This window comes from Anabas testudineus, chromosome 16, assembly GCF_900324465.2.
Source record: "Anabas testudineus chromosome 16, fAnaTes1.2, whole genome shotgun sequence".
NCBI classification, from domain to species: Eukaryota; Metazoa; Chordata; class Actinopteri; order Anabantiformes; family Anabantidae; genus Anabas; species Anabas testudineus.
In genome coordinates, this window is record NC_046625.1 from 111985 (window position 1) to 137463 (window position 25479).

At 44.0% G+C, this 25479-nt stretch overlaps 2 protein-coding genes and 1 long non-coding RNA gene across 5 annotated transcripts in view; 1 reads left to right on the forward strand and 2 right to left on the reverse strand.

The window, feature by feature from the left end:
* Window positions 1-850: 850 nt before the first annotated feature.
* On the forward strand, window positions 851-4007 carry tmem79b (transmembrane protein 79b). The gene is made up of 5 exons (XM_026370200.1): window positions 851-1022; window positions 1951-2460; window positions 2532-2726; window positions 3288-3519; window positions 3599-4007. Exons 2-5 carry the CDS (start codon window positions 1959-1961, stop codon window positions 3801-3803), a joined length of 1134 nt encoding a protein of 377 aa, XP_026225985.1. The 5' UTR covers window positions 851-1022; window positions 1951-1958; the 3' UTR covers window positions 3804-4007.
* On the reverse strand, window positions 3656-5014 carry LOC113169064. Its single transcript, XR_003299538.1, has 5 exons — window positions 4814-5014; window positions 4520-4640; window positions 4304-4415; window positions 4009-4083; window positions 3656-3793 (listed from the first exon to the last, which is right to left on the reverse strand). It is a non-coding gene; the product is annotated as an uncharacterized LOC113169064 (long non-coding RNA).
* A 1724-nt stretch (window positions 5015-6738) lies between these two features.
* gon4l (gon-4-like (C. elegans)) overlaps window positions 6739-25479 on the reverse strand; it is a 32739-nt gene continuing 13998 nt past the window's right edge. For 2 of the 3 annotated variants that reach the window (XM_026370196.1, XM_026370195.1), the window contains exons 16-30: window positions 14932-15109; window positions 14696-14846; window positions 13721-13871; window positions 13461-13577; window positions 12017-13132; window positions 11715-11943; window positions 11459-11616; window positions 9683-9880; window positions 9264-9407; window positions 8842-9150; window positions 8660-8746; window positions 8221-8347; window positions 7735-8149; window positions 7552-7654; window positions 6740-7130 (exon numbers count right to left, since the gene is read on the reverse strand). In XM_026370196.1, the coding sequence (XP_026225981.1) occupies window positions 6966-7130; window positions 7552-7654; window positions 7735-8149; window positions 8221-8347; window positions 8660-8746; window positions 8842-9150; window positions 9264-9407; window positions 9683-9880; window positions 11459-11616; window positions 11715-11943; window positions 12017-13132; window positions 13461-13577; window positions 13721-13871; window positions 14696-14846; window positions 14932-15109 (3648 nt within the window). In that variant the 3' untranslated portion in view covers window positions 6740-6965. Of the gene's footprint in view, window positions 7131-7551; window positions 7655-7734; window positions 8150-8220; window positions 8348-8659; window positions 8747-8841; window positions 9151-9263; window positions 9408-9682; window positions 9881-11458; window positions 11617-11714; window positions 11944-12016; window positions 13133-13460; window positions 13578-13720; window positions 13872-14695; window positions 14847-14931; window positions 15110-25479 lie in introns of all 3 variants that reach the window. The other variant, XM_026370197.1, reaches the window with a different exon arrangement.

The window sequence follows — 25479 nt, forward strand, 5'->3', positions numbered from 1 at the left end:
TGAGCTCATTCATACGTCCGCCGTTACCATGACAACTAGATGGCCCACAACAAACTGATGAGGAAGTGTTGTCATCGCGCTGAGCGCGTCCACCTGATGACAGGTGAGACAATTAGGTAAACGCACAGTAAAACTGTAAAAACCCAACAATGTAATACTACATTTTTTATTAAGCATGAAAATATAGCATCTAAAACGTTAGTCAAGTTTAATTAAATGTATTATCTGAACAAGAAAAGATCATTAGTAAAAAATCGAATAAATTGTCTCTCTGGAATTAAGTTTTTTAAATCATGAATCAAATGTTTTCCATAAAGTATTATCAAAGGAAAAAGGTATGTTTTAGTTAAATCTTATTTATTTATATGTATAGTATAATTTTATGAATGTACATTATTACACTATTTTATATAGCATTAATTTAGTTATTATTTCTATGTTACCAAATTACAACAATAATCAATTTAAGGATTTTTAATGTTAAAAGGTAAAAAATTTAAATAGAAAAAAATTTAACAGAACGAATAGAAATAACCCTAACCCTGGTGTTGCTCAGTGGGGTTGTTGGTTTTCTGTATAATTCTGTATACAGTTATATTTTGTAAGGTCTTAAACCTTAAACACTGTAAAGTGAATAGAGATGATGTCTGTTGTGATTTGGTGCCACCCGATTGAATTGAACAGATCTTCACAGTTTTTATAAACCTAGATTCTAAATGGTACTTTTACATCCAATAAATACTTGATCAAATTACAAAAATAAACGTTACGTTTCTTTGATGTACTTTTACATATAATTTATAATTGTATTTTTATTGTATGTTCAGTATTCTACTGAATGAAAACAAACCCTTCAGTTTGGAGAGGCTCAGCAGACTTTACCTTTAAGAGTACTATTCCTTTAACTCACCTGACGTGACCACACCTGAACGGAACTTCCGGGATTTTCACAACAACAGGTGAAGAAGTAGAAGACGCAGAACTAATAACCAACTAAAAGAAGAAGAACCAGGAAGCTCCTGGTAAATATTGACTCTTAAGTTTGAAACTCGGGTTTTATTCTGATCCAAGATCAGTTCCAGTCTCTGAAAACTTTTCGTTAGCATGCTAGCACGGACCTTCAGACACAACTCTGATATTGATTATTGACGATCAGCTGATTCTTGGTCGATACGCTGTAATTATCATTATCGCTTTTCATTTTAGAAACCGTTCGAACTCCAGTGTCTTTATATTTTCTTGTTTGTGTTTTTTTATTGTTGATTTATTCTGGAACACGTCAGGGCCGCCGTGCGAGCGTCAATGTGACGTCACATGCAATGGCGCAGGAGCAACGGCACCTGTGGATTTATTATGGATCACTGAACAGTGAAGGAGTAGATCGGGTCCAAAGGTCAAAAAAAAACAGATTCAGTTTGTGACTCGTCTCCTTTCCACCAAACGTCTCATTAATTCTGATGCTGTATTGTCCAGGTACAAGACATCACACCTTGGTGTCTCCACAGGTAGAGGACAACCTGTGTCCAGAAACATCACGGGACAGAAAAAAAAATTGATACTTGGCCAAAGTCAGAGGTCAAGGTTCACACCACAGAAGTTTAATTTATTCTAAATTGCAGCAGCACAGAGTTCATTCTCCTGTGCATCACGTGTTACCTGTGACCCGAGATGACCTCAGACCTGAAATTCACATTTCTACACAAATAAAAGTGTAAATTATACAAGCGAACAGTCAGTGTGGTGCAAACAAAGACCACATTCTCCTCAGTAGCCTGCCTTTAAACCTGTGCATGTTCCCAACATCTTACAGAACCTGGATTTAGTCTCATTGTTGCTGTCTTTTCATGTAAACCCAGACTCCATGGTGAGATCAGGGTTCTGTGGGAGTCACACCTGTTGCAGAACTCCTGGATCTTCTGGTCTCTCAACATGATTCTGTTTGACTGACAGGCAGACAGATGGACAACAGCGGGGGAACAAGACAAGTCATGAAGGGAGAAGATGAGGTGGCGGGATCTGCCAGGACAGAGCCCAGCACCCTGCAGTGGTCCAGAGACACAGAGACAGACGGGCAGACCTGTAGACAGACAGGTAAAGGTGACAGGATGAGTGTGAGATCAGGTGAAGCAGCCAGCTGCACAGAAAGTGAGAGAGGGCTCGTGGGAGAGGGAGGGGGGGTAGGTGCTGGTGAAAAGAAGGGGGCGGGGTTAGGAGATGATGGGGAAGGGACGAGTATCCACCTGGAGGAGCCTGTGGCAAACCACCTGCCAGAGAAAGCAGCTCAGGTGTTTCGCCCTGCTGTGAACGTGTTCCCCTCCCCCTCAACATGCAGAGACAGTGAGGCACTCTGGGAAATGCAGTCAGAGAAGAGTCCTTTCCTAGGCCCTAGAGGACTCCCCCAGGACTACAACCAGCATAACTTCCAATATGACTGGACTGAAGACACGCCCCCTGGCAAATGTAAGTACACCCATTTGTCCTCAACTGTTTGTCTTCACTTGTCTGTCCTCACCTGTCTTCACTTGTCTCAGGTGGCCGGGGCTGTTCCAGCAGGGATGCCCTGAAGGTGGGTGTGTCTCTTATGACATCAGCACTCCTGTTCCCCTTTCTGGTGTGGGGGGGGTTTGTGTTCCTGCCCTTTGATGCTCCCTTGATGGATGGCGCTGCCCTCAGGCTGATATACACACTGCGCTGTTCAATTTTCGCCGCCACACCCATTGTCCTTGGTGAGTACAGGTGGGAGAAGCATGAAGGTTAGATTGTATCTTTAAGGTTGGGGTTAGGACTTAAACTAGATTTTAACTAAGATAAGAAGAAAAAAAGATTTTTACTTTTTGGTGGTGTGGGGAGCAGGAGCAGCTGGGGTAAATGGTAAATGTTCTGCACTTATACAGCGCTTTTCTACCTAGCTGGTACTCAAAGCGTTTTACACTGCATCTCATTTACCCATTCACACACCGATGGCAGAGCTGCTGTGCAGCTGACCTGACTTACCGGGGGCAATTTGGGGTTCAGTATCTTGCCCAAGGACACTTTGGCATGTGACGTGGCAGCCGGGAATTGAACCATCAATCCTGTGATTGGCAGTCAACTGCTCTACCTATTGAGCCACAGTGGGGTCAACTGCTCTACCTATTGAGCCACAGTGGGGTCAGCTGGAGAGTTGGACCTGGGGTCCAACTCTCCAGCTGACCCCCACTTTTCACCCTGTTGATTTGAGGACTGGTTGCAGGGGTCTTGCTGGGTGGGAGGGGCTCAGGTATAACCTGTCTGTCTGTATATCTCAGGCTGGTTGGTCCTGGGGATCTCGCGAATCCGCTCAGGTGCATTTCGGCCTCTATTTGAGGAGCAGATGAAGGGGGCGGAGCTTCAAGATGTCACTGTCCACCGACGCTTCATATCCGACTCCGTCTCCCTGTTCCTCATCTACTTTCTGCAACTGGCTGTCATGGTGATGTATCTTAGACAGGAACACCTGAAGCTGGTCCCACTGCTGACGGTTGTCTTCGCCTTCGGACGGTGAGTTCGAGGGTCTGAAGGATCTGGGGTGTGTGTGCACAGATCCTCTGTTAAGGGTGCATTTGTTTTCGGTCTCCAGGTTGGTGTACTGGGTGGCAGCCGCCTTCGGCAGCAGCGTTCGTGGATTTGGGTTTGGCCTCTCGTTTCTGCCGAGTCTTGTTATGATGGTCGCCAACATCTACTTCATCTTCACGGTGGAGGCAGCGGGGTCCATCTTCAGCCTCCCAGCTCCACCTGAGGAGGAGCTGACTCCACCCGCCGGCAAGCAGAGGTTCTGGGGATAAGAACCAATCACTGATCAATAACTTTGCTTCCGCTGATCAGATTTTTTAAGAGTTTATTTTTTCAACTGAAATTTGTTTTGTTTTTTTGAAACCTGTGTTGAAATATTTTCAGTAGTTAAACTACTTCCTGTTCCGTTTATGTTTTAATGTTTTAAATAAATAAACAACATTTGTTTACTTTTCACAATAAAAGCATGAAACTTACCTCCAGTTTTTTTGTCATAAATCCTGTTACACAAACATCAGCACAGGGTTTTGTCCTTGTTTCCATTTCTGCTCACTATGAATGAATAATAATAATAATGAAAGTTATTATAATGTTATTGTAATGTTAAAACTGTAACAATAATGATCGGAGAGACTTAAATTATCTGAACTGACCCTTTAAAAAAGTTTTTTTTCATCATATGATCCCTGACCATATGATCCTGCAGAGGATTTTAATTTTTGTACACTTTTAATTGTATCTACTGGTTATTGATCACTTAATGACAGTCTACCGTGCACATGAAGCAGCTGCTGTTTTTCCAGTTGAACCTGTTTGACTGACAGATGACACCAAAAACCAAACTCACACATACATGCAGGAAGTACCACTGGTCTGGTACGCCTCTAAAGCAAAAAAAAAAAAAAAGTTAAATTCAATCTGTTGTTATTTAATCTATTTCATAGAGGTACAATACAATAATTATTTAGCTTTTAAAAAATAAACTTACATGGAATATTGATGTTACATCATTTGTAGTAGTGTGAGAAGATGTTGGTGTAGTAATAAGATGTAAGCTAAGAGTTTCTGGAGTTTTGATCTTCTCACTTTGGTTTCCCTCGTTCGTGCGCCTTTACAGAAGGTGAAGTTGTGGCAGAATGTTAGCTTTTCAGTGTGTAGCAGTGAAATGAAAACTAACTTCAGACTGTTTATTTGTATTATATGTATTGTATCTGCCAAGGGCAGGTAGTGCTTTTATTCTGAAGGCTCAGATTCACAGAGGTGTGTGCAGGTAGGCTCTTACCTGTAACGCTTTGTTTCTCTTGCCTAAAGTCGTCACAGACTGAAGAAGCTTCTGAACTGAAGGAAACACAATCAGCTTGTTCAAACCGAGTTTCAACGTTAAAATCTTAAAATTTTACCTATGGAGATTCTGCCTGTGAGGAGGAAATCCTGTCTGCTGAGGCTCAAGGTGAACTGTCCCTTCAGGAAACTCCGCAGGCAAACATACGGTTAGCCTCTGCATGTTTAAATAAAGTTTTACAAGCAGTGTCAGCCTTTAGTGTTCCTGTTTTTTAAACGTATACCAGTTTAAATAAAGTTTCACTTAATCAGGAAGCTGCACTTTTAAACAGTTTGAAATTAAACAATATAAAAGAGGAAAACATGAATCAGAATTTAATGGAAACCTCTGAGACCATCATCAGACACACTGCAGAAAACATTTGTCACTGTGGAAATTCCACATTTATGTTGCTCACAAGAATATGAACAGTATGTTTTCTTCTAATGTTGTTTAATCTCAGATCATCTCTATGATGTTTGGACAGAAAACCCTTAACTACTAACCTAACTAAGTTTATTTTTACTTTACTTTTTGACCTTAAAGGAGCTGTGTGCTCTCATGAGGAATTCTCTTCAGGGGGGTGAATCATTTGAGGACTGCAGAAGTTGTTAAAAGTTGGATTTGGAGGAACTACTTGTGGCATAAATTGTGTTGAGCTGTTTACATTGTTCTTGTTTGATTTATTAATTGTAATCACCCCATTTGCTACGAAGGTTGAATAATTTTGAGTGCAACTGTAAATCTGTCACAACACAATTTAACCTGAGAGTATATCTCCCATTTTTTTGCTTTTTGACGCTGTAAAAACTAAGGGAGAAGTTTGTGAACACTGAGTCATAGGTTGAGACTGACCTCTGAAATTTCATCACTTCCTGTTTAACAGCCATGTCAGCAGCAGCTTCCTCTGCCGTTGGTTCAATCTGGAACGTTGGCCCACCTGAAAGCAACCAGCCCCTCCCCCCTGTCTCCATTGGCTATGACCAATCAGACACAGCCGCAGGTGAGTGAACCTGGTCGAAGGACGGGCCTGTTAGTTTAATGTTTAACAAAAAGTCAGTGAAGATCAGTGACAAAAGTTCAGGTGAAGTTAAAAAGTCAAACTTCGCATATTGAACCAAACCCTTCTTCTGATTTTTATGCCTGAACTGCAGAATTTCACATGGAGGAAGATCCTCCTGCTGAGAACCAAAAATACCCAGAGAACAGAGCTGCCAGCAGCATGGGTGAGACAGGTTGTCTTGCTGTCTGGTTGTTAAAACCTGCAGGATGGTGACAGTGTTTGAACAGAACTAATTTAACATGATTCATCTTAACTTCTCCAACTAAACAGAAAATGTATGCAAATGTTTGTTGCGTGTTCGATTCTACTTAGGCAACTCTCAGGTCTAACCTTTAACAGACTAAAGCTCCACCATGTTTCACCAGAGAAAAGTCAGAAGGGAGCTTCTCCATTAGCTGCACGGCCGATTTTCTGGATGTTATCGGATTCAGAAAATAAAGTCACTCTGCAGGTCTTAAAAACACAGCTCCGTTTTTGCTACAAAACATTTTCTCTTCACTTTTTTACAAGTTTTTTTACATTTGCTTTCAGAGTTAGATGACAATGGCGATGTCGACCCCGAAACCGGAGAGAGAGCACAGAGATGACTCCACCCTCAGCTGAAGTTCTGCAGGTGGTTCTGATGTTTTTTTTTTTAAAGAGAACCTCTGCTGAGATGTAAGGTTTCATATCCTTGTGTTTTGTATTTTATATAATTGACATGTTGTATGTTTTTTGTCATTAAGGACAATAAAGTTAAGTTCAGCTCCTGTTGTACTGCAAAATAATATTTTGGACAGATTAAACAAACCGTCTTTTTAACCTGAGCAAATCTTTATTCAAACCCCACACAGCAAACAAAACAAGAAGGGCTTTTATTGTGAAAACATCAAAAAAGTTCAACAAGAATCTGATGTGATCTGATCCAGGACAGCAGACCAACTTGTGAAAAAATGATTTAATACAAAAAACTATTTTTACAAAAACATAAATAAACCGATTTAAACTTATTTACACTTTTTATAAAACAGGAAACACATCATGATCCTCATACCTTTCCACAATAAAAGTCTAGTAACGCTCCAACTTTTTCTGATGCTGCAGTTCTTCTGATTGGGACAAATTTCCTTCATGATTGGCTGCTGTTGTGTCATTGGGTGGAGACTCATCTTCGGAGCTGGTTTGTCGTGCCGCCGTCCGAAACAAACGCATCAGATCCCGAAACCTGCGAGACACCTGCAGATACGAGAGAACATTATCATTTAAAGCGTGGAGATACGAGAAATTATTATTATTTATAACCCGTAGATACAAGAAAACGTTATTGTTCATAACCAGGAGATAAGAGAGAACATTACCGTTTATAACCAGGAGATATGAGAAAATATTATTCTTTATAACCCAGAGATGCAAGAAAACTTTACCGTTTATAACCAGGAGATATGAGAAAACGTTACAGTTTCGGAAGCTAACTCATGCTGGTGAAGGTGAACCTATCACAGCTTGTTCTTGTCCTATATCATAGGTGTGAACTCAGAATGAGTCGTTGTTCACTCTGCATTGTTTCAGCAGTGGAGGTGAAACTTTAGTTATCTTTTAACACACTCAACACAACAAATAAAATCAACCTATCGCCAAAACCTCAACAGTCAATTACCTCACCGGGAGTCTTGTTGCCAAGCAGATTAGAGATAGCCTGGAACGTGTTCTGATTGGCTCCCTCCTGCTGACATGTGGTCAAGATGACTCGGTCTGCTTCTCTGAAAAACAGCAACAGGTTGATTACAGACTGTGCTCCTTGCTCCTCCCTACAGGAGAGGTTGAGCAGCAGGAGGTGTACCTGGTCCAAAGGATGACTTTCTCTCCACTTGCTGTCAGAGAAATGTTCTTGGCACACACAGGGGGGTCAGGAGGAGGACCAGGCTGAGGAGGAGCAGAGGAGGTGTAGATGGAGACAGAGGGGGTAACTGAGGTGAAGATCGAAGGGGTGACTGAAAAAGAGGTGGAGATGGAGGTGGAACAGACAGAGGAGGTGGTGATTGTGGAGGATGTGGAGCAGGTGGTGGTAACTAGTGAGGGATGCAGTGCCTCGTCTCTCCTGCTCCTCTTCACTGCAAGGCTCTGCTCCTTCTCACTGTTCTTCTTCTCCTCCTCCTCTTCATCATCTTCTTCTTCACCCATCTCCTCCTCCTCTTCCTCCTCCTCCTTCTCATCTGTCAGGTGGAACGGGCCTTCCCATGATGCACTGCTTCGATCTGTAAACACAGACAATCACATAACACATGTACATTCATCTCAACCTACAACAGGTGAGTGTGTTACACACCTGGCTGCGGACTGTCGTCGTCCCCCTTCAGATCCGATTCTTTGTCTCCTTGTTCCATGTGGGATGAACTAATCTGGGAGTACAGAGGGTCCAGACTCTTCAAGGCTCTAGACACAACCCCTGAGGTCTAAGTGGAAATGGACAGATCAGTCATATTTTCTTTTCTTGTGACTCTACAGGAATTCAGGTTTTCAGTTCAGAGCTGGCTTTAGTCTAAAAATGTAGTATAAGAACACTAGAATACTTTTACTGTTTAAACACTTTGTTCATAGATACATTTCCAAATAAGTATCTGGAAGAATGAAATCAAGCTACTGGACAAACTTTTACTCAAAAACCCTTAAACTCTTTTCTATGTTTTGAGTCCTGTCTTTGTTTACTGTTCCTTAGCAGATGTTTCACATTGCATAAATCAGTTTTTGCCTTAAGGAGGACACACCTTGCAACTACATCCTTTTCTCCGGTGTCCACGGATCTTTGCATCACGACAGGTGCACAGCCAATCTTTATCCGACCAATCACAGTCCTGGAAACATCAGAGTCAATATTTGACCAATCATAGTTCTAAACCAAGCTGTGTGGGGAAAACCATGAGTAAAAGTCACTCAAGACTTTTCAGACCTTGTAGTTTCTGTGGACTTCGAGCTTCCTCCTCCTGCGCCGGCCCGTCATCGGTTGGATTTTATGTCCCTCGTCTTCCTCCTCGAGCTCAGGAAGCGTCACTTCCTCGAAGCCGCCACTTGATCCACCCACTGACACCTGGCCGCCACCTTCTCCACCGTCTGACCCACCCCCTCCATCCTCTGGCCAATGAGCTTCTTCGAACTGTCCAGGCCGGGCTGGAGGGGGGCGGAGTTCATCAAAAAATACCCAGAATTCAGCTTGCAGATGGGTGTGGCCCTTTAGAAGTGTAGCCATCTGGGCTTTTAACTGAGGAGCAAGAAAACAGCTGATTATATATTCAATACACAACTGGTTAAACTGATCTCTGAACAGTTGTTAAGGATGGTTAAGCTAAACTTAAAATCTCTTTCAAGTTGTACCTCATGGATGCTGGTTGGACTAAGGTCCGGGCCAGTTTGCAGAGCTTTGATGATCTTCTGATAATGAGATGGATTATCTCCAAAGCTGATCTCCAGCTGTCGCAGGAAACGTCGGCTACGTTCAAATGCCTGCTGCTCCTCAAACTGCAGAGTCACAAAGGCACGGCAGATTTACATGAGATGGTGTTCACCAATTGCACAGCTGCAAGTAAAAACATCTTCACTTAGAAAAACACCGGAATAGTAAACTAATCTGTGATGAGATTAATAAGAAGTACAAAGATGTCTCCATGTTTCACCAAGTGTAAGCAGTTACCATGGAATACTTACACACACCTGCTGTGATACAACCAAAGTATACCTGAGCTACACCTGTGATACACCTAATCAGCAGATGATGATCCACCTGAGCAGCTCACCAGTCCACATTGGAGCGCCTGCTCTGGATGCAGGAATGCAGCAAAGTCTCGAAGGAGGTCGGTCCGATCTCCTAGGATGCAGCACAACTTCCTGAACAGTGACACCACTTCTTGTCCTTCCCCCACTTGTTCGAACTCATTCAGTAGAGAAACAAACTCCTCAACCTGTCCAGGTACATCCTGCATTGCTTCACGTACCTGTCAACACACAGTAAACACCTTCAGATACAGTGCATCTAGAAACTGTAGGGACCGTATTGGTCAGGTGTGGAGTGTTTCATCCAGAAGTGACACTTGGCCTTCAGGCCAAAGAGTTTAATATTTGTTTCATCTGAGCTGAGAATCTTGTTTCTCATGGTCTGAGAGTCCTTCATTTGCATTTTGGCAAACATTTACTGAGGAGTGATTTCTGTCTCTCTACCATGGAGGCCTGATTGGTGGAGTGCTGTAAAGATGGTTATTCCTATGGAAGGTTCTCCTCTAAACAGAGAAACACTGGAGCTCTTTCAGATTGACCATTGGGTTCTTGGTCACCTCCCTGACTTTCCAGGCTGAGGCTGTGGATCAGTAGGTAGAGCAGTCGCCTACCAATCATGGGATTGGCGTTTTAATTCCTGGCTTCTTCTGTCACATGTCACATGTTTGGCAAGATACCTCTTCCATCGGTGTGTTCTTGTGTGTACGAATGGGTGAATGAGATACAGTTTAAAAGCGCTATAGAGTGCAGAATATTTACCGTTTAGATGTGGGAGTGAAAACAAAAACTTACATTGAAATGCAATTTATCAAATGTTTTTATCCAAAGTGACAAGTGAGGAACAAAGACACCAAGAGCAAGAAAGGAGATGTTTTTGTTTTTAAAGTCGATACGAAGCTGTAGAAGAGTTTTGTCTTCAACAGTGTTTGAATATTGGGAGCATAGCTGCTGAGCGAGCGGAGTTGGGTGGTTTCACAATTGTGGGAACAACGGCATCTTTTGCTGTGCGTCATAAGGATAAAAAAAATACTGTATGTTGGAAGAGCGAAGGAAATGATAGGACAAGGGGGTAAAAATTAAGAAATGGGACCGAGCCAAAGTGAGCAGTCACACTGTCTTTACAGCTTGGTTACTGAAATGTGTTAAGCAGCGTTCATATACGACACAACAGTGTAGGTTTTCCACGTTGCTCGTTAACAGCCTGGTTTATAATCTGTGGAGTCGCCATTATCCATGTCTAGGTCATGGTTTCCTCAAAGGTAGTTTGTTGGCAGATAAACTCCCAGGTCCCAGGGATTTTTAACCTCTGTGGGTTCACTGAGGTAAGGTTAAGTAACTGTGCTGTGAATCTTGTAAAGACACCGATAACTGTGACAGTTCTACCACGTTGTCTTGAAAATTGTGAAGGCTGAAAAAGTAAGTAGTAAAAAGGTTAAAGTTTCTCTCTCACACATTGTTTTTCTCAATTTCAAAGCCAAGAATAGTTTTAACCACAGGACAAAAATGAAATGACAAATGCAACAGTTTACTTTATTGCAAAATACACAGTGCCAGTAAACATGGTAAAATATGATGGATTTAAACAGCTAAAGTACCCGATGACATCTTCACATGTCATTTTGAAGTAAAAAAAAAAAAAAAAAAAAACTTTAAGCTTGGCAGAAACAGTAATTTGACTTGAATGATGAAATGAAACAATATATAAATCAAAATCAACCGATATAAAAAAAATTATCACAATAACTTTTTTCCCATATCACCCAGTCATGTAACTGCGGTAAATCGCTTACTCCTCTTACCCTGTTCAAGTAACTCTGAGCGAAGGCCATGTCTTTGCTCTCTCTGTGCGGGTCGTTCTCCAGCAGGTTTTCATCGTACAGCAGCAACAGCTTAGCTGCATCTTTAGTGTGACGCTCCTGACGACTCCTCCTCAAGCCACGAAGAGGTCGGCTCCGCCCTGCAGAGAGGTCAGGAAATAAAACTGTCAGGGGACTTTTTATACAGATACTGAAAAACAGTGTAAGGAGATCTCGAGTGCAGAGGTAAAGCTCTAACCTCGTCCTCGTCCGGGACATCTTCCTCCTCCTCCTCGGTGTGTCCTCTCTTCTGACTGTGCCTCCTCGTCTTCCTCTCCCTTGCTGCCCCTCCTCTCCACTGACCCCGCCTCCTTATGGCCCCCCTCGTCTTCCTCCTCCTCTGAGGTGGGGGAGTGATCCTCCTCCGAGTCTCCATCAGCACAGAGCCTCCGCTCCGCTGCCAGCCATGTCAGCTGCTTCATCGTCTCCTGTTGGGTCACAGGATAGCAGTTAGCCTCAAACTGTAACCATGACAACAGCTTATCTGCATTTCCTTATTACCTGTAACTCTGGAACAGACAACACAGACTCTTCCGATGCTGATGACATAACTTCCTCCTCGTCTTCATCCTGTGTAAGGTCATCAAAGTCCTCTTCTTCCTCCTCCTCGCCCTGCCGATCATGGTCGTCATCCTTCTCCTTCTCTCCGTCGTCCTCTCTCTCTTCTCCCCCATCCTCTCTCTGTCCCTCTGCCTCCTCCCCCTCCCCCTCCCCTCCCTGCTCCCCCTCTCCTCCACCATCTTCTTCCTCCTCCTCACCACCTGCTCCCCCACCTCCTCCCTCTGTCCCCTGTTCTCCTTCTCGAACAGTGCTTTCTCCTCCATTCAAACTGACCACACCCATAACAATCAAGTTCTCGCTCTCCATCTCCTTCTCTTTCACCTCCAGATCTTCTCCTTTCTCCACCTCAACCTGCTGCTGCTCCTCTTCGTCTTTCTCTCCTGAAGATGATTGTGGGCTTAGTGTTGAGGTTGAAGCAGAAGTCTCATCCTCCCCTTGTCTCTCCTCAACTTTCAGCCAGGGGCTCATGGAATTCTTGTCTCCCTCTTCCTGTTCCTGTCTTAGTTGTCCATTTGGCTCGAGCCCCAAAGCCTGCTGGAAGGAGTCAGTGGGCTTAGCCCACACCATCTGAAGGAGGAAGCAGCCAGGCTTTGCAGCTGCAGGTGCCAAAGGAAAGATGGGATTTGTAGTGTCAAGGTTGGACAGGGAGGGGAGGGGCAGTAAGAGAGGAGTGGATCGTTCCCTAGAAACAGTCTGGCAGTGGGCAGGCACTGAATAAACAGCAGCTAATGGAAGAGTCCCACAGATGGGAGGTGGAACCAGCGGCACAGCTGCTGGAACAGAGGGGGTGTCGGAATGTATCCCAATGTCTAGGGGGGGCAGAGACAGGCAATTGATTGGCTGTACCTGTCTCTCCACATGTACGTCTGCTGGGGCTTTGGCCAATGGAAGCAGAGATGCATTGTGGGCCAGGGTAAAAAGCCGTCTGTGGGGCGGGGCAGGTGGGCGTGATTTGTTCAACCAATAGGGGTGGAGCCTAAGAGTGCAGCCTGGGGGCAGAGAAGGTGGGTAACAGCTAGAGTCCAGTCGGGTTCTTTGGATGATTTGACGACTGTTCTACAGGTGAAAAGGGTCAGAGACAGGTTAGTTAGCTAGTTATGAGTCAGTGATGGGTCAATAATGAGTCTGTGATAGGTTAATGAGTCTGTGATAAATTAGTTAATGAGTCAGCAATGGGTCAGTTATTGGGTCAGTGATAGGTTAGTTACTGAGTCATTAATGAGTTATTTATTATAATATTCACTTCAGAAACTTTATATATTATATATTTTATTTTATATATTTTATATATCTTAACATATACATATTACAGTTTGTGCTCAGACTTTACACTGGATCCTAATCTGGATCCTTATCTCAAAGTGGATTTGGATCACTGTCAGACCTTGAGCCAGTTGGGCATACTGGAGGGGTTTCTGTCAACTGGGGGGCACTGGTCTCCTGGGGAAACTCTCCTGCAAGCGAGTGGCAGTGGGGGGATGAATCCCTCTGTCAGGAATGTCTGAAAAAACATCACACACTGTCTCTTGCCCATGCTTCTCCTGGCCCAACTCACACCTGTCATACCTTTACAGATGCTTAAGATTACAGCTGCTATAAGATTCATCAACAATGTCTGTGTGTGTGTGTGTGCTGATGTCCCACCTTGATGACATTGTTGGGCGGAGCTCTCTGGCTGCACATTTCTCTGATGTGTTTCCTGAAGTTCCATCGGTTCTTACGGAGCAGGTAGGAACTGATCAGCTGATCGGACTGGACTGTCCCCTCGAAGTGCTTCAGACCCAGAACAATCAACCTGCACAGCAGCAATATGGGTAACATTGTCATACACATTAACTGGATGTCGCACACGAAGATGGCATTTATTGTAGTATTTAACTGCGCTTGTTCACAGTGACTCATTCTGTTAGGACAGCTAAGTGGTCATTCAGTGATTGGTTGGTGGAGAAAAATGTTTTAATACAGGGCTGCAGAGTGTAGCCAGGGATTGTATATGAGCTACGAGGCATCACTCTGAAACACCTCTAAACAATTAGCATGGACTGAGAGCCTCACCAGCTAATCTTGCATTAGTTTTACATTCTGTTGAAAAACAAGGTGGGTCTACATCGGTAGGCTGTTCATACTTAGGATGGCAGGATACCAGAAATTTGGTAGTCTGCTTAAAATTGTGGGAAAAAAAACCCCAATGCAAATAATACATGTTGCAGTTCACAAAAAACGATGCTGCATTTCTACACACTTGTTGACATGTTGTCAATTGAAAGCTCTCACATTGAATTATTTGTACAGATCTGGATGTCTGTCTTTGAGACCAAAGCTCTAAGACAACATTTGTAATCCAGCTTTTGGTAACTTAGTTCATAACCCATCTTATCCTAAATTATCATCCGACTTAAGCGCAAAATGTCTCCATACTCCTAGGGTTAGGGTTACTAAACACATTATTATAAACTCAAATTTAAAGAATATAGAGACATATTGGGACCCCAACCCTTTAGAATAAAAAAAATCATATATTTTAAGGGTTCTACATAGATGACCGAGTTGTCTGGACAAATCAGTACAACATACAGAATATATGACTAATAAAGGTTTTATGGAAAGGCCAGTATGTACCCGTCCTCTCCTGGAGTGTAAATGCTTCGCTGGTGCCGTCTGTGAAGAGCTGGATCCAGGCTGCACACAGGAAGCAGTTCTGAGTAGAGGAAAATGGGTCGAGTGGCAAACAGCCATGTGGTGTCGGCAGGCAGTAGAGGGAAAGCATGGCCTGAACAGAACCAGAAACACTGTTGAACCAGGGCTAGATATTGACAGACAGAAAAACTGTGACAAAACATTTAGTTTGTTCTTACTGTTGGTAACAGGACTCATCCTGGGGAGCCAACGTCTGGAGGTAGTCAGAGCAGGAGGTGGCTCCTCTCGCTGCTCCACCTCCTGTATGAGATCCAGTGCCCCCTGGAGGTTGCACACTCTGAAAGTGCTGGGGAGAAACACAGCCTCCCTACGGCAGGAAAACTGCTGCAGCTCCTCCTGTAGGGATGGGGAGAAGGGAAGAGATGCTGACCGATCGGAAAGTGTTTGTGTTGTTGTTGTTATAGACTGATTTATAGATTTTTGTACATACGTAAAGAGATCCAGGACCAAACAAGTAATGCAATGCAAGCTGTCATGACTGTTAACTACAACACATACTGACACTGGCAGCCATGACCAGTGGGTTTCACGCTGGCTACAGTATGTCCTAATTTTTATGTCCTTTTTATAACTTTTTATTCACCCCAGCTTTAAAGAATTTCCAAATACAACTCTACAAAACCAGCAAAAATGCAGAAAAACAGGTAAGTGTTTAATTTGTCAAACACAAATCATTGCCTTATGTAAAGTATTTCATTATTATTTTTATTTAAAATGAAACATCATCTGTGGTGAACAGTTGTTGGAAACATTGTTAGACACTGACTAACCTTGAGAACAAAGCTGCAGAGCTGCAGACACACACACACACACACACACACACACACACGATAGAGACTTGTAAAAATTCAAATATGCAAAACAAATTTACACTGTGCGATCCAATTCTTACACAGTTTTTTGTATTGTTGTATGTTGTTTTTCTATAACATTAATTATGTGTCTTGCTTCTGCGAAATGACTACAATCATTGTGGAGGATCTCTCCTGGACCACAAATACCATAGCAGCAGTTTAAAAAAAAAAAAAAAAAACAAGCACAGTACAGTACTTCTTGAGGACGTTCAGTAAGACTGCATGCTGCGCAGAAGAGTAGCGACCTTCCTTCCCACCTGGAAAATAACATGTTTGAACTGTTGCCCTCTGGTACATGATGGGAGTGAAGGACCAACTCACTGTTTCTACCCCAGTGCCAAGTGTACACACAAGAATCTGTAGCAGCGTCTGAATGGGTATCTTACACAATCTAATCAGGTATTACCTCAACTCTCACTGTGGAAAGAAAAAGTATGTGAAATATGTGGAATGTGGAATATTATGGTTTTCTGCATTCGTTTGTCACTAACTGATCTTCATCCAAGTCAACAGTATTAACAAATATGTTGTGCCTAAAATAATAACACAAAATATATGCAATATATACATGTCTTTATTGAGAACAATTAAAGGAGAGTAAACCCTTCAAGTAATTGAATTAGACAATTGTTGATTTACATAAAGCTGGAAAGGGGACAAAGGGATGTCAGAGACTTTAGAAATTCCTCAGTCTAACGTTAAACGATGTACAAATTGAGACACTTTGGGACCCATGTGGAACATCTGTGTTCATGAGTCTACAGTAGGTAAAACATTGAACTACAGTGAGTTTTGCATGAATTGGTCATAAAATGTGCTTCGATCTTCATCTAAGTCACAACAATAGAAAAACACAGTCTGCTTAAAATAATAGTACACAAACATATGTTTTCATGTTTTTATTGTACATAACATGTAAACATTCACAGTGCAGGGTGGAAAAAGTATGTTCCACGTTAACCTTTGAACTTAACTGGTTGACAGCATTAACCTCAACCAAACGTTTCCTGTAGTTACAGATAAGACCTGCACAACGACCTGGAGCAATTTTGGACCACTCCTCTTCACAAAACTGTTTCAGTGTATTAATATTCTTGGGATGTCTGGTGTGAATGGCTCTCTTAAGGTCATGCCACAGCATTTCAATTGGGTTGAGGTCAGGACTCAGACCGGCCTACTCCAGAAGGTGTATTTTGTTCTGTTGAAGCCATTCTTTTGTTGAATTACTTGTATGCTTTGGATCATTGTCCTGTTGCATCACCCATCCTCTGTGGAGCTTCAGTTGGAGGACAGATGGTCTTACGTTTTCCTGCAAAATGTCTTGATAAACTCTGGAATTAATTTTTCCATCAATGACAACAATCCGTCCAGGCCCTGAGGCAGCAAAGCAGCCCCAAACCATGATGCTCCCTCTGCCATGTTTTACAGTGGGAATGAAGTTTTGATGTTGGTGTGCTGTGCCTTTTTTTCTTTACACATAGTGTTGTGTGTTTTTTCCAAACAACTCAAATTTGGTTTCACCTGTCCACAGAATATTTTGCCAGTAGTGCTGTGGAACATCCAGGTTCTCTTTTGCAAACTTCAAACGTGCTGCAATATTTTTTTGGACAGCAATGGCTTCCTCCGTGGTGTCCTCCCATATACTCCATTCTTGTTTGATGCTTTCCTTATTGTAGATGTGCCAACAAAAAAGTTAGCATGTGCCAGAGATTTCTGTAAGTCTTTAGCTGACACTCTAGGACGCTTCTTTACCTCATTCAGCATTCTGTGCTGTGCTCTTGCAGTCATCCTTGACCACGTCTAGGGAGAGTAGCAACAGTGCTGAACTTTCTCCATTTGTAGACAGTCTGTCTTACCGTGGACACATGAACATAAAGGCTATTGGAGATACTTTTGTAACCCTTTCCAGCTTCATGCAAGACAACAATTCTTGATCGTAGGTCTTCTGAGAGCTCTTTTCTGCGATCAGGCAGTGCTTCTTGAAACCAGTAAACCCAAAACTGGTGAGTGTTTTTAAAGGGCAGGACAGCTTTCAACAACACATCCAATATCATCACACTGATTGGACTCAAGGTTGGCTCACTCCTGGCTCCAATTAGCTCTTGGAGAAGTCATTAGGCTAGGGGTTCACATACTTTTTCCAACCTGCACTGTGAATGTTTAAATGTTATGTTCAATAAAAACATGAAAACATAATGTTTGTGTACTATTATTTTAAGCAGACTGTGTTTTTCTATTGTTGTGACTTAGATGAAGATCGAAGCACATTTTATGACCAATTCATAACTCCAAGTAATCCTAAAGCGTTCACATACTTTTTCTTGCCACTGTAGCAGGGCGTCTGTGGCAGGACACCACGAACACACAGCACTACATCTTACGTAAAAAGGTCACAGCATATGATCATAAAAACATCATCCAATTAATTTTGCAATTTCGTTGTACTGTTGTACCAAGTGTGACTGTACAATGACAATAAAGCTTTATCTTATCTTATCTTTATCTTATCTTATCTATCTTCAGGTTTATCAATAATTCTCATTGTGAGAATGTCTGTTCGTCAGCTTCAGAAAAATAAAATCCGCCTTTTGGAGTGGCCCCCCTCCTCGAACTGCCACCTTACTGTGGTGGAGGGGTTTGCGTGTCCAAATGACCCTAGGAGCTATGTTGCCGGGGGCTTAAGCCCCTGGCAGGGCCTCCCAAGGCAAACAGGTCCTAAGCGACGGGCCAGACTAAGAGCAGTTCATAAACCCATATGATGAAAAGGAAATCAAAGACTGTTATGTCGCCCGGAGCGGCGTCACCGGGGCCCCACCCTGGAGCCAGGCCCGGGGTTGGGGCACGTAGGCGAGCGCTTGGTGGCCGGGATCTTGCTCACGGGACCCGGCCGGGCTCAGCCCGAAGGAGCGACGTGGGACCGACTTCCTGTAGGCCCACCACCCGCAGGAAGGAGCATAGGGGGCCGGTGCAGTGTGGATTGGGTGGCAGCCGTGGGGAGGTGCCTCGACGACCCAATCCCTGGACACGGAACCTGGCGATTGGGACATGGAATGTCACCTCACTGGGTGGAAAGGAGCCTGAACTTGTGTTGGAGGTGGAGCGGTACCGGCTAGAGATAGTCGGACTCACTTCCACACACAGTCTGGGCTCTGGAACACAACTCCTTGAGAGAGGTTGGACTCTCTTCTACTCTGGAGGCGGCGGGCAGGTGTGGGCTTGCTTATAGCCCCCCAGCTCAGCTGCCATGTGTTGGAGTTTTCCCCGGTGGACGAGAGAGTTGTTTCCCTGCGCCTTCGGGTAGGGGATAGGTCTCTCACCGTTGTTTGTGCCTATGGGCCAAATAGCAGTGCAGAGTACCCAGCTTTCATAGGGTCTCTGGAAGGGGTACTGGAAGGTGCTCCGACTGGGGACTCTGTCGTCCTACTGGGGGATTTCAACGCCCACGTGGGCAATGACAGTGATACCTGGAGGGGCGTGATTGGGAGGAACGGCCTCCCTGATCTGAACCCGAGTGGTGTTTTGTTATTGGACTTCTGTGCTAGTCACAGCTTGTCCATAACGAACACCATGTTCAAGCATAAGGGTGTCCATCAGTGCACCCTTATGCTCCAACCCTAGGTCGGAGGTCTATGATCGACTTTGTGGTTGTGTCATCTGACCTCCGACCATATGTCTTGGACACTCGGGTGAAGAGAGGGGCTGAGCTGTTAACTGATCACCACCTGGTGGTGAGTTGGATCCGATGGCGGAGGAGGGAGCTGGATAGACCTGGCAGACCCAAACGTATTGTGAGGGTCTGTTGGGAACGTCTGGTGGAACCCTCTGTCAGAGAGGTCTTCAACTCCCACCTCCGGGAGAGCTACAATCAGGTCCCGAGGGAGCCTGGAGACATTGAGTCCGAGTGGACCATGTTTTCCACCTCCATTGTCAATGTGGCTGTTCGGAGCTGTGGATGTAGGGTCTCTGGTGCCTGTCGTGGCGGCAATCCCCGATCCCGGTGGTGGACACCGGAAGTAAGGGAAGCCGTCAAGCTGAAGAAGGAATCTTATCAGGCCTGGTTGGCCTGTGGGACTCCTGATGCAGCTGATGGGTATCGGCAGGCCAAACGTGCCGCAGCCCGTGCGGTCGCAGAGGCAAAAACTCGGACCTGGGAAAAGTTCGGCGAGGACATGGAGGAGGACTATCGGTCTGCCTCAAGGAAATTCTGGCAAACCGTCCGGCGCCTCAGAAGGGGAAAGCAGTTTCCTGCCAACACTGTTTACAGTGGAGGTGGGGAGTTGCTGACTTCGACTGGGGACGTTGTAGGACGGTGGAAGGAATACTTTGAGGATCTCCTCAACCCCGTCGACACGCCTTCTGTTGAGGAAGCAGAGGCTGGGGACTCAGAGGTTGATTCGTCCATTTCCCTGGTCGAAGTCGCCGAGGCACCAGGGGTGGATGAAATTCGCCCTGAGTACCTTAAGTCTCTGGATGTTGTAGGGCTGTCTTGGTTGACACGCCTTTGCAGCATTGCGTGGAGATCAGGGACAGTACCTCTGGACTGGCAGACCGGGGTGGTGGTTCCTCTTTTTAAAAAGGGGGACCGGAGGGTGTGTTCCAACTATAGGGGGATCACACTCCTCAGCCTCCCTGGGAAAGTCTATTCCAGAGTGCTGGAGAGGAGAGTTAGGCCGCTAGTTGAACCTCGGGTCCAGGAGGAACAATGCGGTTTTCATCCTGGCCGTGGAACACTGGACCAGCTCCATACTCTTGCTAGGGTGCTCGAGGGTTCATGGGAGTTCGCCCATCCAGTCTACATGTGTTTTGTGGACTTGGAGAAGGCGTTTGACCGTGTCCCTCGTGGCATCCTGTGGGGGGCGAATACGGGATTCGGGACCCTTTGTTAAGGGCCATTCGGTCCTTGTATGACCGGAGTAGGAGCTTGGTTCGCATTGCCGGTAGTAAGTCAGACTTGTTCCCGGTGCATGTTGGACTCCGACAGGGCTGCCCTTTGTCACCGATCCTGTTCATTACTATTATGGACAGGATTTCTAGGCGCAGCCAGGGGTCGGAGGGAATCCGGTTTGGGAATCACAGGATTTCATCTCTGCTTTTTGCAGATGATGTTGTGGGCTACATAGACAATTGGAAAACGTTTTGGAGAAAACCTGGGCTGATTAGAAGAGACGGCATCCATCCCACTTTAGATGGTGCGTCTCAACTCTCTAGGAATATGGCAGAGTTTATTAGACGACCTAAACCCTGACATGTCAGAGTGGAGCCCAGGACGCAGAGACGCAGTCTTACACACCTCTCTGCAGCTTCCTTACAGCCGTCACCCCCCCAAAACTACCATAACCCCATAGAGACAGTGTCTGCTCCCCGAGTACCTAAATTATTTATATCTAAAACTAACACAAGAGGAGTTATTCATAAAAACCTAATAAAAATAAAGACGACTCCTCTCTTAGAACAAAATAACAAGAAAACAATCAAATGTGGACTTTTAAATATCAGATCTCTCCCGTCTAAATCCCTCTTAGTAAATGATTTGATAATTGACCATCAAATAGACTTATTCTGTCTTACTGAAACCTGGCTGCAGCAGGATGCATACGTCTCTCTGAATGAGTCAACCTCCTCAAAACATGTTAATTATCATGTTCCTAGAAACACAGGTCGGGGTGGAGGAGTAGCAGCAATCTTCCACTCAAGTTTGTTAATCAACCCCAGACCTAAACATAGTTTTAATTCATTTGAGAGCCTCACTCTTAGCCTCTCTGATCCTAACTGGAAAAATCAAAAACCAGTCCTGTTTGTTATTGTGTACCGTCCTCCTGTCCCTTACTCTGAGTTTTTAACTGAATTCTCAGAGTTTCTATCTGATTTAGTTCTTAGTGCAGATAAAGTCATTATAGTGGGTGACTTTAATATCCATGTAGATGTTGATGATAACTGTCTCAACACTGTATTTAATTCACTATTAGACTCTAAATGTAAATAAACCCACTCACTGTTTTAATCACACCCTTGATCTTATTCTGACATACGGTGTGGAAGTTGATCAGTTAATAGTTTTTCCCTAAAACCCTCTTTTATCTGACCATTTCTTAATTACATTTGAATTACAAAGACTTTACTAAACCTACAGATAAGATTCACTACAGTAGATGTTTATGTGAAAATGCTGTTGACAAATTTAAGAAACTGATTCCATCTTTTATTTCAGAGCCATGTACCAACACAGAGGAAGGCAGTTATTTCAATGTTACTCCAGCACAAGTGGACTATCTTGTTAATAGTACTGGTGCTTCACTTGGAACAATACTTGATACTGTTGCTCCTCTGAAAAAGAAACTAGTGAGTCAGAGGAAGTTAGCTCCATGGTAAAATTCACAAATCCGTAGCTTAAAGCAGAAATCACGTAAGTTGGAAAGGAGGTGGCGTTCCACCAATTTAGATGAATATTGCCTAGCCTGGAAAGATAGTTTAATAATATATAAAAAAGCCCTGCGTAAAGCTAGAACTTCATATTACTCCTCATTAATAGAGGCAAATAGGTTTCTTTTCAGCACTGTAGCCAGGCTGACAAAGAGTCATAGCTCGGTTGACCCTAGTATTCCCTCAACTCTCAGCAGCAATGACTTCATGAATTTCTTTACAAATAAAATCATAACTATTAGAGAAAAAATTGATCAGATCATCCCTGCATATAGCATGGATTGTATAACAACTCTAGATCCACGCTCGTACTTAGACTGCTTCCTCCCCGTAGATCATTCTGAATTAATTTCAGTAATTAATTCCTCTAAACCATCAACATGTCTCTTAGATCCCATCCCGACTAGACTCCTCAAGGATGTCTTACCTTTGATCAGCGCGCCCATATTAGATCAGATCAATCTGTCTTTACAAATAGGCTACGTACCACAGGCTTTTAAGGTTGCTGTAGTCAAGCCCCTACTCAAAAAGCCTACTCTGGACTCAGGGGTCTTAGCGAATTATAGACCAATATCCAATCTGCCCTTTATCTCTAAAATCCTTGAAAAGATAGTTTCTAAGCAATTGTACGACGACCTGCGTAGCAATAACTTGTATGAAGATTTCCAGTCAGGATTTAGAGTACATCATAGTACAGAAACAGCACTGGTAAAGGTCACTAATGATCTTCTACTAGCATCAGACAATGGACTACTCTCTATACTCGTCATGTTAGATCTTAGTGCTGCATTCGACACTATAGATCACAACATTTTATTACACAGACTGGAACATGTCATTGGAATCAAAGGAACAGCACTAGAGTGGTTTAAATCGTATCTATCGGATAGATTTCAGTTTGTACACGTTAATGATGAGTCTTCCATGCACAGCAAAGTCAGCTATGGAGTTCCACAGGGATCTGTGCTTGGACCGATTCTTTTCACTTTATATATGTCCCCTTTAGGCAATATTATTAGGAAACACTCTATAAATTTCCATTGTTATGCAGATGATACCCAGCTATATTTATCTATGAAACCAGGAGAAACTAATCAATTAGTCAAACTTCAGGAATGCTTAAAAGACATAAAGACCTGGATGTCCTCCAATTTCCTTCTCCTAAATCCGGACAAGACAGAGGTTATACTGTTTGGGCCTAAAAATCTCAGAGACACTATGTCTAAACACATTCTCACCATTGATGACTTAGTTCTGGCCTCAAGTAATACTGTAAGAAACCTCGGAGTTATCTTTGATCAGGATATCTCCTTCACTTCATACATCAAAGAAATCTCTAGAACTGCCTTTTTTCACCTAAGAAACATTGCTAAAATTAGGAGCATCCTGTCCCAAAGTGATGCTGAAAAACTAGTCCATGCATTTGTTACTTCCAGACTGGACTATTGTAATTCCTTATTAATGGGATGTCCCAATAACTCATTAAAGAGCCTCCAGTTAATCCAAAATGCTGCAGCCAGAGTTCTGACTGGAATTAGCAAGAGAGATCATATTTCTCCAACGTTAGCTTCTCTCCATTCGCTCCCTGTTAAATCCAGAATTGAATTTTAAATTCTTCTCCTAACTTATAAATCCCTTAATAATCAGGCTCCATCTTATCTTAAAGACCTCATAGTTCCTTATCTTCCAAGCAGAACTCTCCGTTCTCAGACTGCAGGTTTACTTGTGGTTCCTAGAGTTTCCAAATGTAGAATGGGAGGCAGAGCCTTTAGCTACCAAGCCCCTCTCCTGTGGAACCAGCTCCCAGTTCAGGTTCGGGAGGCAGACACCGTCTCTACATTTAAGACTAGACTTAAAACTTTCCTTTTTTATAAAGCTTATAGTTAGAGATGGATCAGGTGACTCTGAACGATCTCTTAGTTCTGCTGATATAGGTTATTCTGCTCCTCTCCTCTCTCCTTTCTCCTGTATCAATGCAAATGCCACCATTGCATGTCATTAACTTTGTGTCTTCTCTCTCTTTTAGTTGTGTTTCCTCCTCTCTGTCTCCCTCTCTCTGTACTTTTCTGCAGGTATCCTCGGCCTGGAGCTGTACATCTCCAGAATCCAGTTCATCTGCCCAATGTTCTTGATGCTTGTTGTTGTCTTTATTGCCTGCTGTTCTTTTCTCTCTTCTCTTTCCACTCACCCCAACCGGTCGAGGCAGATGGCCGCCCACTATGAGCCTGGTTCTGCTGGAGGTTTCTTCCTCTAAAGGGAGTTTTTCCTCTCCACTGTTGCCTAAAGCTTGCTCAAATGGGATTGTTGGGTTTTCTCTATAATTTTTTGTATAAATATTTTCTGTAAGGTCTTAAACCTTACACTGTAAAGTGCCTTGAGATAACTTCTGTTGTAAATTGGCGCTATACAAATAAAATTGAATTGAATTGAATTGAATTGAATTGAATTGAATTGAATGTTGTCCTGTTCGCCTCATCAGACCGGGACCTCCAGCAGGCACTGGGGCGGTTTGCAGCCGAGTGTGAAGGGGCTGGGATGAGAATCAGCACCTCCAAGTCCGAAGCCATGGTTCTCAACCGGAAAAAGGTGGCTTGCACACTCCAGGTTGGGGGGGAGATCCTCCCTCAAGTGGAGGAGGTTAAGTATCTTGGGGTCTTGTTCACGAGTGAGGGTAAAAGGGAGCGTGAGATTGACAGATGGATTGGTGCATCGGCAGTAGTAATGCGGTCGGTGTACCGGTCCGTCGTGGTGAAAAAGGAGCTGAGCCGAAAGGCAAAGCTCTCGATTTACCGGTCAGTCTACGTTCCTACCCTCACCTATGGTCATGAGCTTTAGGTCATGACCGAAAGGACAAGGTCGCGGATACAAGCGGCCGAAATGAGTTTCCTCCGTAGAGTGGCTGGGCGCACCCTTAGAGATAGGGTGAGGAGCTCAGTCACCCGGGAGGAGCTCGGAGTAGAGCCGCTTCTCCTCTGCATCGAGAGGGTCCAGTTGAGGTGGCTTGGGCATCTGTTTCGGATGCCCCCGGGACGCCTCGTAGGGGAGGTTTTCCGGTCCTGTCCCACCGGGAGGAGGCCCCGGGGAAGACCCAGGACACGTTGGAGGGACTATGTCTCTCGGCTGGCCTGGGAACGCCTCGGTGTCCCCCCGGAAGAGCTGGAGGAGGTGTCTAGGGAGAGGGAAGTCTGGGCATCTCTGCTTAAGCTGCTCCCCCCGCGACCCGGTCCCGGATAAGCGGATGAGAATGGGATGGAATGGAGTGGCCAAGTTAGAGCCCAGACCTCAACCCAATAGAGATGCTATGGAACGACTTGAAAAAAGCCACACGAGACGTCCAAAGAATATGACAGAGCTAAAGCAGTTCTGCAGGAAGAATGGGCAAAAAATTCCTCCACACTCACAGCTACAGTACTATGTTTTTCTGTGACTGCA

Bases quoted from the DNA above. Each gene is read 5' to 3' on its own strand.
- tmem79b (XM_026370200.1), top strand. From the start codon at position 1,959: ATGGACAACAGCGGGGGAACAAGACAAGTCATGAAGGGAGAAGATGAG. The intron at 2,727-3,287 runs GTGAGTACAGGT...TGTATATCTCAG, and splicing joins CGCCACACCCATTGTCCTTG to GCTGGTTGGTCCTGGGGATC. The intron at 3,520-3,598 runs GTGAGTTCGAGG...TTCGGTCTCCAG, and splicing joins GTTGTCTTCGCCTTCGGACG to GTTGGTGTACTGGGTGGCAG.